Source organism: Oncorhynchus mykiss, chromosome 19 (assembly GCF_057628025.1).
Source record: "Oncorhynchus mykiss isolate SJ-2025 chromosome 19, ASM5762802v1, whole genome shotgun sequence".
Taxonomy (NCBI): domain Eukaryota; kingdom Metazoa; phylum Chordata; class Actinopteri; order Salmoniformes; family Salmonidae; genus Oncorhynchus; species Oncorhynchus mykiss.
This window is the reverse complement of record NC_143040.1, coordinates 56,002,037-56,015,885: the sequence shown is the minus strand read 5'-3', so window position 1 is coordinate 56,015,885 and position 13,849 is coordinate 56,002,037. Positions and strand designations below refer to the sequence as shown.

Here is a 13,849-nt window from a genome sequence, read left to right as displayed (position 1 = left end):
ATTAGTGGGGTTCCGTGTGGTAGAGGGGATCAATCCAATTGGCAAAATAGATATAGTTATAGTGACCCAAGAAAAATTGATGATGAAACTGATGAAGCCTGCCTTTCATTGCCTATGCATTTGCTATTTGAGATGCTGAAGCAGCAGCTCTTGTGCTGTCTGACAGATTTTCTGCTAAAAGGCTCTGTATCTGTATGCTGTACACGTGCGATAAATAAGATATATAACAAATATACTGTACAGACTGCAATTTATTTTCACCATATTTGCAAATTAACCTGTAGATCTCTCAAACAAAACCACTGCATTTTTTAAATTGTTCCCCTGTAATCAGGGACTGATTTAGACATGGGACACAGGTGTCTGCAATTAATTAGCAGGTAGAACAGAAAACCAGCAGGCTCTAGACTTCGTAGGGTCAGAGTTGAGTACCCCTGCTATAGAACTATAAGTATGACTATTCAAATGCATTTACATCGACTAATATTTCCATCAATGAATAGGCTAAAAGTCGTTATTATTATTATGCAATGGGATTCTTTTCTTTTTCTCCTGGACCGTTGGCCAGCAGCAATTGTATTTATTGGCTTTTCTATTTATTTTTTGGGCCAAAAGCCGGCTATTACCGGCTAGCGGAAACCCTGCCCTGCATCTCGTCTCTCTCTCTGACACACGTACACTGACATCACGCTCTCCTAACCGTGTTGTGTCCTCCTCAGGTGGATCTAGCCACACACTGTGGCTTCATGGGAGGTCTTCAGAGGAACGGCAGCACAGGACACACTGCTCCCTACTACGCTACCTCCACAGTGGAAGTCATCTTGCATGTGTCCACACGCATGCCGTCCAACTCTGACGACTGCCTCACCAAAAAGGTACTTGTTAATATTACTCCTTCCAGATCAGTGGTTCCCAAACTTTATAGTCCCATACCCCTTCAAACATTCAACCTCCAGCTGCGTACCACCTTTAGCACCAGGGTCAGCACACTCTCAAATTTTGTTTTTTGACATCATTGTAAGCCTGCCACACACACTATACGATACATTTATTAAACATAAACATTAGTGAGTTTTTGTCACAACCCGGCTCGTGGGAACTTTATTTGTTCATCAAAAATTGTGAATAACTCACCTCAAATTAATGAGAAGGGTGTGCTTGAAAGGATGCACATAACTCTGCAATGTTTGGTTGTATTGGAAAGAGTCCCAGTCTTAAATAATTTTCCACATAGTCTGTGCCTGTATTTAGTTTTCATGCTAGTGAGGGCCGAGAATCCACTCTCACATAGGTACGTGGTTGCAAAGGGCATCAGTGTCGTAACAGCGTGATTTGCCAAGGCTGGATACTCTGAGCACATCCCAATCCAGAAATCTGGCAGTGGCTTCTGATTAAATTAAATTTTCACAGAACCGCTTGTTGCAATTTCGTTGAGGCTCTCTTGTTCAGATATCGGTAAGTGGACTGGAGGCAGGGCATGAAAGGGATAACGAATCCAGTTGTTGGTGTCATCCATTTTGGGGAAGTACCTGCGTAATTGCGCACCCAACTCACTCCGGTGCTTTGCTATATCACATTTGACATTGTCCGTAAGCTTGAGTTCATTTGCACACAAAAATCATACAATGATGGAAAGACCTGTGTGTTGTCCTTGTTAATGCAGACAGAGAAGAGCTCCATCTTCTTAATCATAGCCTCAATTTTGTCCCGCACATTGAATATAGTTATGGAGAGTCCCTGTAATCCTAGATTCAGATCATTCAGGCAAGAAAAAACATCACCCAGATCGGCCAGTCGTGTGAGAAACTCGTCATCATGCAAGCGGTCAGACATGTGAAAATGATGTCATTAACGAAAACTTTAAGCTTGTCTCTCAATTAAAAAAAACATGTTAATACATTGCTCCTTGATAACCAGCGCACTATGTTGTAAAAGCATTACATGGTCGCTGCCCATATCATTGCATAATGCAGAAAATACACAAGAGTTCAGGGGCCTTGCTTTAAATGAACTAAGTTACCCATTTTCCCTGTAGTGTCCAAAACATATTTCAAGCTGATAGGCATTCCCTTGGCAGTAAGAGCCTCTCGTTGAATGCTGCAGTGTACCCAAGTGGCGTCAGGAGCAACTGCTTGCACGCGCGTTACCACTCCACTATGTCTCTCTGTAATGGCTTTTGCGCCATCAGAACAAATAGCAACACATCTTGACCACCAAAGTCCATTTGATGTCACAAAGCTGTCCAGTACTTTAAAAATATCCTCTCATGTTGTCCTGGTTTCCAGTGGTTTGCAGAAGAGGATGTCTTCCTTAATTGACGCCTCATAAACATAACCAACATATACCAGGAGCTGTGCCAGGAGCTGTGGATGAGTCTGTTGACTCATCCACCTGTAACTCATAGAATTCACTGGCTTGTATGTAAAGCAGTAATTAATGGTATCTGTTGCTTTTATACATGACTTACTACTCGAAAGTCGTCTTAATTCTCACTCCAAAAACTCACGTGGCTTAATTTTTAAATGGGCATGTTTTGTTTCTAAATGTCTGCACAAGAGTGAAGGTTTCATCGAGTTGTGAAATACTTATTTTGCACATATAACACACTGTGGCTGAGGAAAGGCATTACTCTCAATATAAGTGAACCCCAAATCAATGTAGTTCTCATCATATATTTGCGCGTCTTCGATGGTCCATCGTCCCTGTCTGGTGTTCGGTGCTTTCCCGGGTAAGGGGGCAGTAGCTCTTCGGTTGCATCAGATTCACAACTGTCAGTGTCCATGCTAGCTGGGCTAGCAACAAATGAGGAATTACTGATGCTAACATTAGATGTGCTTGTGGAAGCAGAACAACTTGTGTCGTCGACAGGTGCAGGTGTAGTACTGCTGGTAGTAGCAAAGCTGGTATGTGTCTCTATGGACGCCTTACTTTTTTTAACCATTTATCAATTTTCGAGCAAACAGAATGTGCAGCGGCTACATTCGGACCGTTAGTGGAATTCCCGCGAGAGAGTAATGGTTAATGTGATTGGATGTTAATTATTTGACTAGGCTACCTGTATTTGACATTGTGTTGTTATTTCTCTGAACACTAGGTGGTTTAATTTTATTTTTGGCAGTGAAACAAGGCTACTTGTAAAAAACTCACCCAAATGTATAGCCCTGTTGGAAAATATAAATGCACTGTTTGAAAATGTGGGGGGGGGGGGGGGAATATGAATCACCTTTTTATTTGGCGTACCCCCGACGGCATTGCACGTACCCCTGGGGGTTTCTTGATGGTGGACGTAACAATGGGCCACATAGAAAATTCAATATGTCAGATTTTTTTATATGAATAAAGACTTGCTAAAGTGCTAGAATTCAGCATTTGTGTTATTATAATTATTTGTAAAAAAAAAAATCCTTTATTTCACCAGGTAGGCCAGTTGAGAACAAGTTCTGTGACCTGGCCAAGATAGAGCAAAGCAGTGCGACAAAAACAACACAGAGTTACACATGGAATAAACAAACATACAGTCAATAACACAATAGAAAAATCTGTATACAGTGTGTGCAAATGTAGTAAGATTAGGGAGGTAAAGCAATAAATAGGCCATAGTGGCGAAATAATTCCGGTTTAGCAATTAAACACTGGAGTGATGTGCAGAAGATGAATGTGCAAGTAGACATGTCCCTTTGCATCCTCTGTGACTCGAGTAAGATTTTAACCAACTGAACCCCAACATTTCTCACAGTTTTCACCATCTTTGTAAAGCCCTAGTTATTTTGTTGCTTTGATAGTCATTTCTAAAGATTATTATTTTTCAATTTTATTGGTGATTTGTTTTAAAATAAAAAATAAATAAAAAAACAACAACAACCTGTCCCTCATTTATGGTCAACACTTATGTAAACTAAACTTTCATTTTAATATGGTGAAACTATTCATTTTTAAAGGGGCAATCTGCAGATTGCAGTTGATTCATCCATTTTGGAATTCATTCAATGTACCCATTAAATCTTGAAGAATATCTTATAAATGCCTCATGAGCTTAGTTCAACTGTCATACGCCATCTGAACCTAAAATATAAGCTTATTTTACAAAAGAAAATTGTAAATGTAAAGAAACACTATGTAGCCTCAAAACATGGTTAAAACCATAATTTTATTATCATGCATGCTCTGTCCTTGCATCCATATTGCTGTCTGTTAATTTGAGTGGTTACATTTGTCCAGCCCTATCACACTGCTTTTTTTTACTGAAACGGTTGGGGAGAAAGCTTTTAAATGCTGATTGCTGCTTTAAATAAAAAATTCAGAAAAGACATTGAGTCAAATCATAGCGTAGAACCAGCTCACATGCGTTTACACTATTTTGCCGCTTTGTGGTGAAAAAGTGAGTTTGTCGAGCATAACACGTCAACCCTGTTACCCATAGAAATGTTTTAAGAATGTTCATTTTTGGTGAATCTTTCATTCAATTGCCCCTCCCTGTTCCACACAACAAGCTTCCATTCCCCCTGTCTCAAGGGGATTTGGCTGATTTAAGATGTTGTCAACGCTGTTACGGTCAACTGTTACTTTATTAGGCACATAATATATTTTTTAATTCAACCTTTTGAGATGGGAAAAAGTGTTTTTCATTCAGTTGAACATGTGGTCTTTATGTCCGATTGTAAAAATTAGGTGACATAAGTTTTTTTTCACCAAGTTACACTACTCAAAAGGCACTAATTGGTGGATCGACCCATACAAAAAAAGGCTTCAAACAGTGTACAGAGTGAAATGACTGCAGAACGCTACCCTGTCTACAGTGCCTTGCGAAAGTATTCGGCCCCCTTGAACTTTGCGACCTTTTGCCACATTTCAGGCTTCAAACATAAAGATATAAAACTGTATTTTTTTGTGAAGAATCAACAACAAGTGGGACACAATCATGAAGTGGAACGACATTTATTGGATATTTCAAACTTTTTTAACAAATCAAAAACTGAAAAATTGGGCGTGCAAAATTATTCAGCCCCCTTAAGTTAATACTTTGTAGCGCCACCTTTTGCTGCGATTACAGCTGTAAGTCGCTTGGGGTATGTCTCTATCAGTTTTGCACATCGAGAGACTGAAATTTTTTCCCATTCCTCCTTGCAAAACAGCTCGAGCTCAGTGAGGTTGGATGGAGAGCATTTGTGAACAGCAGTTTTCAGTTCTTTCCACAGATTCTCGATTGGATTCAGGTCTGGACTTTGACTTGGCCATTCTAACACCTGGATATGTTTATTTTTGAACCATTCCATTGTAGATTTTGCTTTATGTTTTGGATCATTGTCTTGTTGGAAGACAAATCTCCGTCCCAGTCTCAGGTCTTTTGCAGACTCCATCAGGTTTTCTTCCAGAATGGTCCTGTATTTGGCTCCATCCATCTTCCCATCAATTTTAACCATCTTCCCTGTCCCTGCTGAAGAAAAGCAGGTCCAAACCATGATGCTGCCACCACCATGTTTGACAGTGGGGATGGTGTGTTCAGGGTGATGAGCTGTGTTGCTTTTACGCCAAACATAACGTTTTGCATTGTTGCCAAAAAGTTAAATTTTGGTTTCATCTGACCAGAGCACCTTCTTCCACATGTTTGGTGTGTCTCCCAGGTGGCTTGTGGCAAACTTTAACCGACACTTTTTATGGATATCTTTAAGAAATGGCTTTCTTCTTGCCACTCTTCCATAAAGGCCAGATTTGTGCAATATACGACTGATTGTTGTCCTATGGACAGAGTCTCCCACCTCAGCTGTAGATCTCTGCAGTTCATCCAGAGTGATCATGGGCCTCTTGGCTGCATCTCTGATCAGTCTTCTCCTTGTATGAGCTGAAAGTTTAGAGGGACGGCCAGGTCTTGGTAGATTTGCAGTGGTCTGATACTCCTTGCATTTCAATATTATCGCTTGCACAGTGCTCCTTGGGATGTTTAAAGCTTGGGAAATATTTTTGTATCCAAATCCGGCTTTAAACTTCTTCACAACAGTATCTCGGACCTGCCTGGTGTGTTCCTTGTTCTTCATGATGCTCTCTGCGCTTTTGACGGACCTCTGAGACTATCACAGTGCAGGTGCATTTATACGGAGACTTGATTACACACAGGTGGATTGTATTTATCATCATTAGTCATTTAGGTCAACATTGGATCATTCAGAGATCCTCACTGAACTTCTGGAGAGAGTTTGCTGCACTGAAAGTAAAGGGGCTGAATAATTTTGCACGCCCAATTTTTCAGTTTTTGATTTGTTAAAAAAGTTTGAAATATCCAATAAATGTCGTTCCACTTCATGATTGTGTCCCACTTGTTGTTGATTCTTCACAAAAAAATACAGTTTTACATCTTTATGTTTGAAGCCTGAAATGTGGCAAAAGGTCGCAAAGTTCAAGGGGGCCGAATACTTTCGCAAGGCACTGTATATGTGTGCTGTCTTGGCTCTTCACTCTGTGCTAAGCTGAGATCAGGTGGTGTGACTCCTGTGTTCTGGCATTGATTAGTAAACCCTGGGCAGGCCTGAGGAGTAGAGAGAGGAGCAGGCGTGTGAGAAGAGGCATGTGTGGCTACGGTAATGACTGTGATTCCTGGACCTGTTCACCCTTCCTGCCCCCCTCCCTGGGTGCCAGTGACTGGGGCCCAAATTCAGCCATTAGCTGACCCTGGCAGGGCAGGGGCCAGGCGGATGCCGGCAGGACCTTTTTATCCCATTCCGGCCGTGACGACGGGAGCGATCGATGGGCGCTTCAGCTTTTTCCCTGGCTGTAGCACACCAGCAGCAGTTAGCATGGAGAAATGAGCTGCGAAGCCCCTGCCCATGCAGCCTATCTTCTCATGCGGTGTCCCACGAAGATAAGAAATTCATCAGGTCCTCCTCATATACCACCTCCGCACCACCAACACCTCCCTTCCCCCCTCGCCCCAAAAAACAGTCCTGCACCGACCCCATACTGAACCTGTGCTCGGTGGCTGCGGAAATTAGTTAGCATGCGCAAGATTCGATTTTGGCTAGCTGGTGTGAGGCACTGGTGTGTGCCGTTGGCCCTCTTCGATTCATTTGACTGGGAGCCCCTGTAATTGCACTCCTCTCCTCCCAGAACCCCGCGCTAGCCACAGGCGATACAGAAATTGGCAGCTCGGCAGCGGGTGTGGAGGCTTAAAGGGGGTGGGAGGGAGGGGGATGAGATTGGGATGAAAAAGAGGCTTTATCGGCATCCAGGCAGGAAGTTTCTCTGTCATTTTACAAATAAAACGTTCAGCCTCGCCCACCCGCCCGCTCTCAAGTGCGTACTGTGTGTAGTGGGGTGGGGGAGGCTTTCGCTGGCCAGATTGTCTGTCTGAGGGAAAGAAAGAAAGGGAAAAAACGGGCCCCATTTAAACCAGAAAGGAAAATTAGGAAAAATAATGAATTCCTCCAATCCAATTGTGGGCTTGAGGGCAGCAACTGGTTGTGGTAATATGGTTACAGGAGTGACCTGTGAGGTGGGGGTCAGGCCATGTAGGGTCCTAATGTCAGAGCTAGCGGCACCCGGCGGCCTCACGCTCACTACCAGCCTCAGGCACCATGGCTTAACTGGGCTACTGCTCTGCTGTTATTATAATGGACTCTACTGCTGAGAGGCCTGCTCTGCTGTTTTCATAATTAACTGTACTGCTGAGAGGCCTGCTCTGCTGTTTTCATAATGGACTGTACTGCTGAGAGGCCTGCTCTGCTGTTTTTATAATGGACTGTACTGCTGAGAGGCCTGCTCTGCTGTTTTTATAATGTACTGTACTGCTGAGAGGCCTGCTCTGTTGTTTTTATAAGGGACTGTACTGCTGAGAGGCCTGCTCTGCTGTTTTTATAAGGTACTGCTGAGAGGCCTGCTCTGTTGTTTTTATAAGGGACTATACTGCTGAGAGGCCTGCTCTGCTGTTTTTATAAGGTACTGCTGAGAGGCCTGCTCTGTTGTTTTTATAATGGACTGTACTGCTGAGAGGCCTGCTCTGTTGTTTTTATAATGGACTGTACTGCTGAGAGGCCTGCTCTGTTGTTTTTATAATGGACTGTACTGCTGAGAGGCCTGCTCTGTTGTTTTTATAATGGACTGTACTGCTGAGAGGCCTGCTCTGTTGTTTTTATAATGGACTGTACTGCTGAGAGGCCTGCTCTGCTGTTTTTATAAAGTACTGCTGAGAGGCCTGCTCTATTGTTTTTATAATGGACTATACTGCTGAGAGGCCTGCTCTGCTGTTTTATAATGGACTGTACTGCTGTGAGGCCTGCTCTGCTGTTTTTATAATGGACTGTACTGCTGTGAGGCCTGCTCTGCTGTTTTTATAATGGACTGTACTGCTGTGAGGCCTGCTCTGTTGTTTTTATAATGGACTGTACTGCTGAGAGGCCTGCTTTGCTGTGTGTTAATGGGATGAGACCCATGGGCCTTGTGGGAGGACACTGAGATGGGGCTGGTTGGTATGGCCTACAAATCACATCTACATTTTCTAACTTCTAGGCGATTCACAATATAAATTTATATTTTTTTATGTTTTCTCTAAATAAGTCTTGTTGTACAATTTAAAGGTCAAATACACTGCATTTCAAACAGTCAGCATTCATCTAATGAATTCAGGGCTTGTGAAGTTATACCTAGGCTAAATATAAGCCTTCCACAACCATAAGACCCACTTGTAATTTAATTATATTATCAAAATAGTGTAACCTGATTATTTATTTTTTAATAATCACTGATCAAACTTTCAAGTCTATCTATGAAAATGCACTTTTTTGTAAAAAAAATAAAAAATGATCAGAACCACGTAATGCACATTCACTAATAATGACTAACTTATTGTAGCAGGCATTATAGAAAATTAACAAAGATCTCATAAACAATCTCTCAAGCACAAGGCCACATGCTAATGAATAGCCAGCTAATCTTTTTATTTCAAGTTTAGCCAACTTGGATGTGTTCCCTAGCTAACACGGTTGAACAGTTGAATTGTTATGAACACACCCATGTGTCTGTCTCCAACTGTTTTAACAGCATGCTAGCCTGTCCACTTTGTTCAAATGTTGACATCAAGTAGCCTACCTTATTTCTCAGAATGAGAGTGAGTGGCCAATTCCTTATAGAATTGTGTTTTAAATGCATATTGCACACTTATAAATCCGACTAGCTACTATAGCAGTCTTTGGCTAAAATGCTGCTAGCAGTACCTGGTACCGCAATGCCGCGAGAGACAAACTGAGCATTCATTTTCCAGAAGCAATATTCATTGATACTCCTGTTTTAGTAGTGCCTGCTCTGCGTGCAATTTGAAGAGTTGAGACATAAAAAGGGTATGGTTAGAAAGTTGTGGTGTAAATTCTACCTTTAACTAATAATGAGGAGAGGCTAAATCAATTGAGCTTCACTGAGCCGAGGGCCCTCGCAAGACCACTCACGCTCCAGTCCAACACTCTGTGTTGTTGTCTGTTCACACTGCTATGCTTGAGCTTGGCCAGGTCGCAGTTGCAAATAAGAACTTGTTCTCAACTAGCCTACCTGGTTAAATAAAGGTGAAATAAAAAAATAAAACTCCACATTATAATTTGAACTTCACTAAGTCTAATGCCCTCACAAGGAGTCACCTGCACTCTGGTCCCTCGTTCAATGAGCTTCGCCAAGCCGAGTGCACTCGCGCTCTGGTCCCTCACTTTACATTAACCTCATCAGTCCTATGGTGATCAGATCAGTACCACGGATCTGGAGTTTTGGTTGCCTCAGTCTGTCGCACCTGAGTGAGAACAATAGGGGCCAGAATGACAGGAAGTCACTCCGGACATACTTCCTCTAACAGTAGCTCAACGGTTCCCCCAAGTTGGGCAAGCAAGTGCCTTTGACTGTCGGCCCAGATGATGTATGGTCGTGCTGGTCACACACACACACACACACAAAACATGAGTCTTTCACCCAGAAACAGGCTCCAAGCAGAACAATAGCTCTCACTGGTGTGCAGAATAACACTTTGCTCTGTCTCCAGTGAAGCTAAGAGGAACCAGTTAATTTGTGTCAAGTCTTTGGCTGAGTGCCTAGATATCATGGGGTCATTCTACACACACAGACAGTCAGGACAGGCCTCTATTAATGCGCACACACACTTTTCTATCCTATATGAGTTAGTTTATATGGCAATCTCAAACCCAATGCCTAGGCTTAAAAACAACAGATGTTTTAGTACACAAGCATTAGTAAGGTGAACTTCTCTCTCTATTAAAATAATGTTTTGGTGTCCATATGACTGATTCTGTTGGACCAAACCTCAAATTTACCACTGAACAAAAATATAAACGCAACATGTAAAGTGTTGGTCCCATATTTCATGAGCTGAAGTCAAAAGTCCCAGAAATGTTCCATACAAACAAAAAGTGTATTTTTCACAAATGTTGTGCACAAATTTGTTTACATCCCTGTTAGTGAGCATCTCTCTTTTGCCAAGATAATCCATCCACCTGACAGGTGTGGCATATCAAGAAGCTGATTAAACAGCATGATCATTGTACAGGTGCACCTTGTGCCAGGTACAATAAATGACCACATGAAATTGAGCAGTTTTGTCACACCACAATGCACAGATGTTTTGAGGGAGCGTGCAATTGGCATGCTTACTGCAAGAATGTCCACCAGAGCTGATGCCAGATAATTCAATGTTTGTTTCTCTACCATAAGCTGCCTCCAACATAGTTTTAGAGAATTTGGCAGTGTGTCCAACTGGCCTCACAACCTTCAGACCACGTGTAACCACACCAGCCCAGGACCTCCACATCCAGCTGCTTCACCTGCGGTGGGTGCTGAGACGTATTTGTCTGTAATAAAGACCTTTTGTGGGGAAAAACTCATTCTGATTGCCTGGGCCTGGCTCCCAAGTGGGTGGGCCTGGCTCTCCAGTGGGTGGGCCTATGCCCTCCAAGGCCCACCCATGGCTGCACCCCTGCACAGTCATGTGAAATCCATAAATTAGGGCCGAATGAATTTATTTCAATTGACTGATTTCCTTATATGAACTGCAACTCAGTAAAATCTTTGAAATTGTTGCATATTGCGTTTATAATTTTTTTCAGTTTAAATAGTGAGTTGAAATTGCTTGTCAGAGAAGAAGAAGTGATCTCTCATCTTTGTTGTAGACAGTGTCAGGGGGAGAGGCTTGGTATGTGTGTGTAAACCGAGAGGAAGAGTACGAAGCGAGAGGTTTCACTCTCACCCAAGTCTGTCCAAAATAAGCCCAATGCTTTCCCGCCTTTGTCACTTGCCTTCCTGCCTTTGGGGCAACGACTCCCATTGTTGAGGTGGACATATGAGCATCTTGTCATTATATACAGATCTCTAGTGTAAATGAGAAGGTGCACAGAAGGAGCGAAGGAGACGAGGCCAAAAAGTTAACGTGAGAACAAGCGGACATAAAAGCTCAATAATAATAATAATTGGATTCTTGCATTTGTATTATCACGCAAAAACCTAAATTCAAATTAATGGAATGAATTTGATATATCGCCAAACCTTGAGGGCCAATTGGACAAGGGCCTTTAATTGAGGCCACACATAGGAGAGCTTCTAGTGCCACATATAGCTACAGTACTGTGTAGTAGGGACAGGGATGTGATTCTTCCCCTGATTTAATCAGCAATTCCTGCTTTTCTGACATCCTCCTCTATTCATATATCATTGAAATCGACCTTCCCACAAACCAATATCCTCCTTTACCGTGATGGTCCATATTGTCCTGACTCCTAATTTCGCCGTGATGCCGCTCTCCGAGGGTGTCTCAGGGACAGTTGGTATATGCAAAAAACACATTTCCAATTCACGCATGCTTATAATACATACTTGTACATGTATGAAATAGGACAAATATTAGCAGCCACCAAACATTTGTATTGTTATTATTAAACATATTCCCTGGTGTTGGAGAGCTTGCTGAAGGAGAACACAAAGATGCATTAGCATTTACCCAGACAGTCCTGCCTCTTGGTTCAACTCATTCTATGTAAAATGTCTAATGTTAATTAACATCCCTAGGATTTTTGTGGGCAACTTCGACATGCATATTCAACATTCTTGGTTAATTTGTCCCTGTCTGTCTGGTCTGACCTGCGCCTGTACAGATGAGATCAACCAGTGAGCACGACGTGCAATCAGCGGGTTGTGGATTTGTTTAACATTAAACCATTAGCATAATTAAGGGGTTATAATAGAATGTGCTAATTGCATTTTTTGGGTAGCGAGGCCATGTTTTCTTAATGGCTCATTAGACCCAAGTACATTAGCACATGTTTTCTTCTTCTCTCAGCGAGTCAGTCAGCGAGGAGGCTCAGTCTTAGCAGTCATGATGCCACATGATCAGGGACAGGAGTTCTTCCTAATCTCTTCACCTAGGCAGGAAATACTCTTTGGCCCAGTCTATCCTGGTAAGGTCATGTGGTCAGGGATCAACTCTGCCCCATTAATGAAGGGTAAAGACCGTTGGTTCGAACGGCAGGTCTTTTGCCCATCACTCAATGTCCATGTCAACCACAATACTGGGGCAAGAGTGTTCTTTCTCCTTTCTCGCTCCTATGTCTTGGTTCAAAAATAGAGTTAAAATAACAATCTGCCAATTTCCTGTAATTTCTGTCCTAACTGAAGTTGTATTTATGAATAGAACATGGCAATTGGATGCAATTTGGAGTAAAGTTCATTTCCATGATTGGTTTTAAAATGTTTTTTTGTTATTTGAATTTCCAATCAAAGTTGAAATTAGGAGATGTTTTACATTGTCACAACACCCAGAGCTGTGGTAATAGCTAACCTATCTATATATATATATTTGTTTTTTATAGTAATGACAATATGTTTTTTTTAAATGTGATCACCGTTGCTAGCCATGTCTAAAGCGTGTGATTTGTTCCGGTGCAGCTGCGTCACCTGGGAAACGATGAAGTTCACATAGTGTGGTCGGAGCACAGCAGGGACTACCGACGCGGCATCATCCCCACTGACTTTGGAGACGTGCTGATCATCGTGTACCCCATGAAGAACCACACGTTCTTCATCCAGATCATGAAGAAACCACAGGTACTACAGATCAGCTGGTTGGCTGCTCTGAATACTCAATGCAAAACCAATATGGTAGTTTGTCACAATGAGTTTGCTTCTACACTTGGTTGATTATTTTCCATTAAATCCATGTCTGTAATGGGTGGTGTCATAGACTATTTTACTTACTGTCTTTTTTACATTAAAAAAAATATAATGGGTGCTATTTTCACAATTTCTCTACTAAAATTTATCAAACACATATTCCCGCACTGCTCCAATCTATCTGACTTTCTCAACAAACCCCTCTTAACTCTCTTTCCCAGTGTCCCACCAAACTAGCTTGTTGGTTTAGTGGGTTAACTGTCTGTCTGCCTGTCCAGCTGTGTGACTCTGAGATGGAAAGTAATGCCCTCCTCTTCCACTACAGTGCATCACCATCACTGTGGGTATGTGCTAGCGAACAACCAATATGGATTTATTAAGGCCAATGCCGATACCGTTTTTTTGGGGTCAAGGAGACCGATGGACAATATCATTAAATTTGAACATTTTGATGACAAAACCGGTGTCTTGTTATGGAAAGTGCTGCCGCCTGTATATGGACATTGTTTTGCCGAACAGTAAATTAATGGACACTTTCAATATGTCTACCTGCCTTGTGTCATTTTCAAGTGTGCTTAAGCTATGCAGCAGTAGTAGGTAGTTAAGAAGATGCTGTCCAGCCAGAGGTTCCTCAAGGACAGCTAGCAATGAACGAGTAAGTGGTGCCGGCTTGCAACAGTTTGACACGAGGCAAGTGCGCTTGCGCTCC

The 13,849-nt window shown here is 42.3% G+C and overlaps 1 protein-coding gene across 6 annotated transcripts in view; it reads left to right on the top strand.

The window, feature by feature from the left end:
* LOC110498370 (ral GTPase-activating protein subunit alpha-2) overlaps nucleotides 1-13,849 on the top strand; it is a 181,871-nt gene that overhangs the window by 119,078 nt on the left and 48,944 nt on the right. For all 6 annotated transcript variants that reach the window (XM_090211419.1, XM_090211421.1, XM_090211420.1 and 3 more), the window contains 2 exons: nucleotides 720-875; nucleotides 12,916-13,074. In XM_090211419.1, coding sequence (XP_090067545.1) covers nucleotides 720-875; nucleotides 12,916-13,074 — 315 coding nt within the window. The remainder of the gene's footprint in view (nucleotides 1-719; nucleotides 876-12,915; nucleotides 13,075-13,849) is intronic.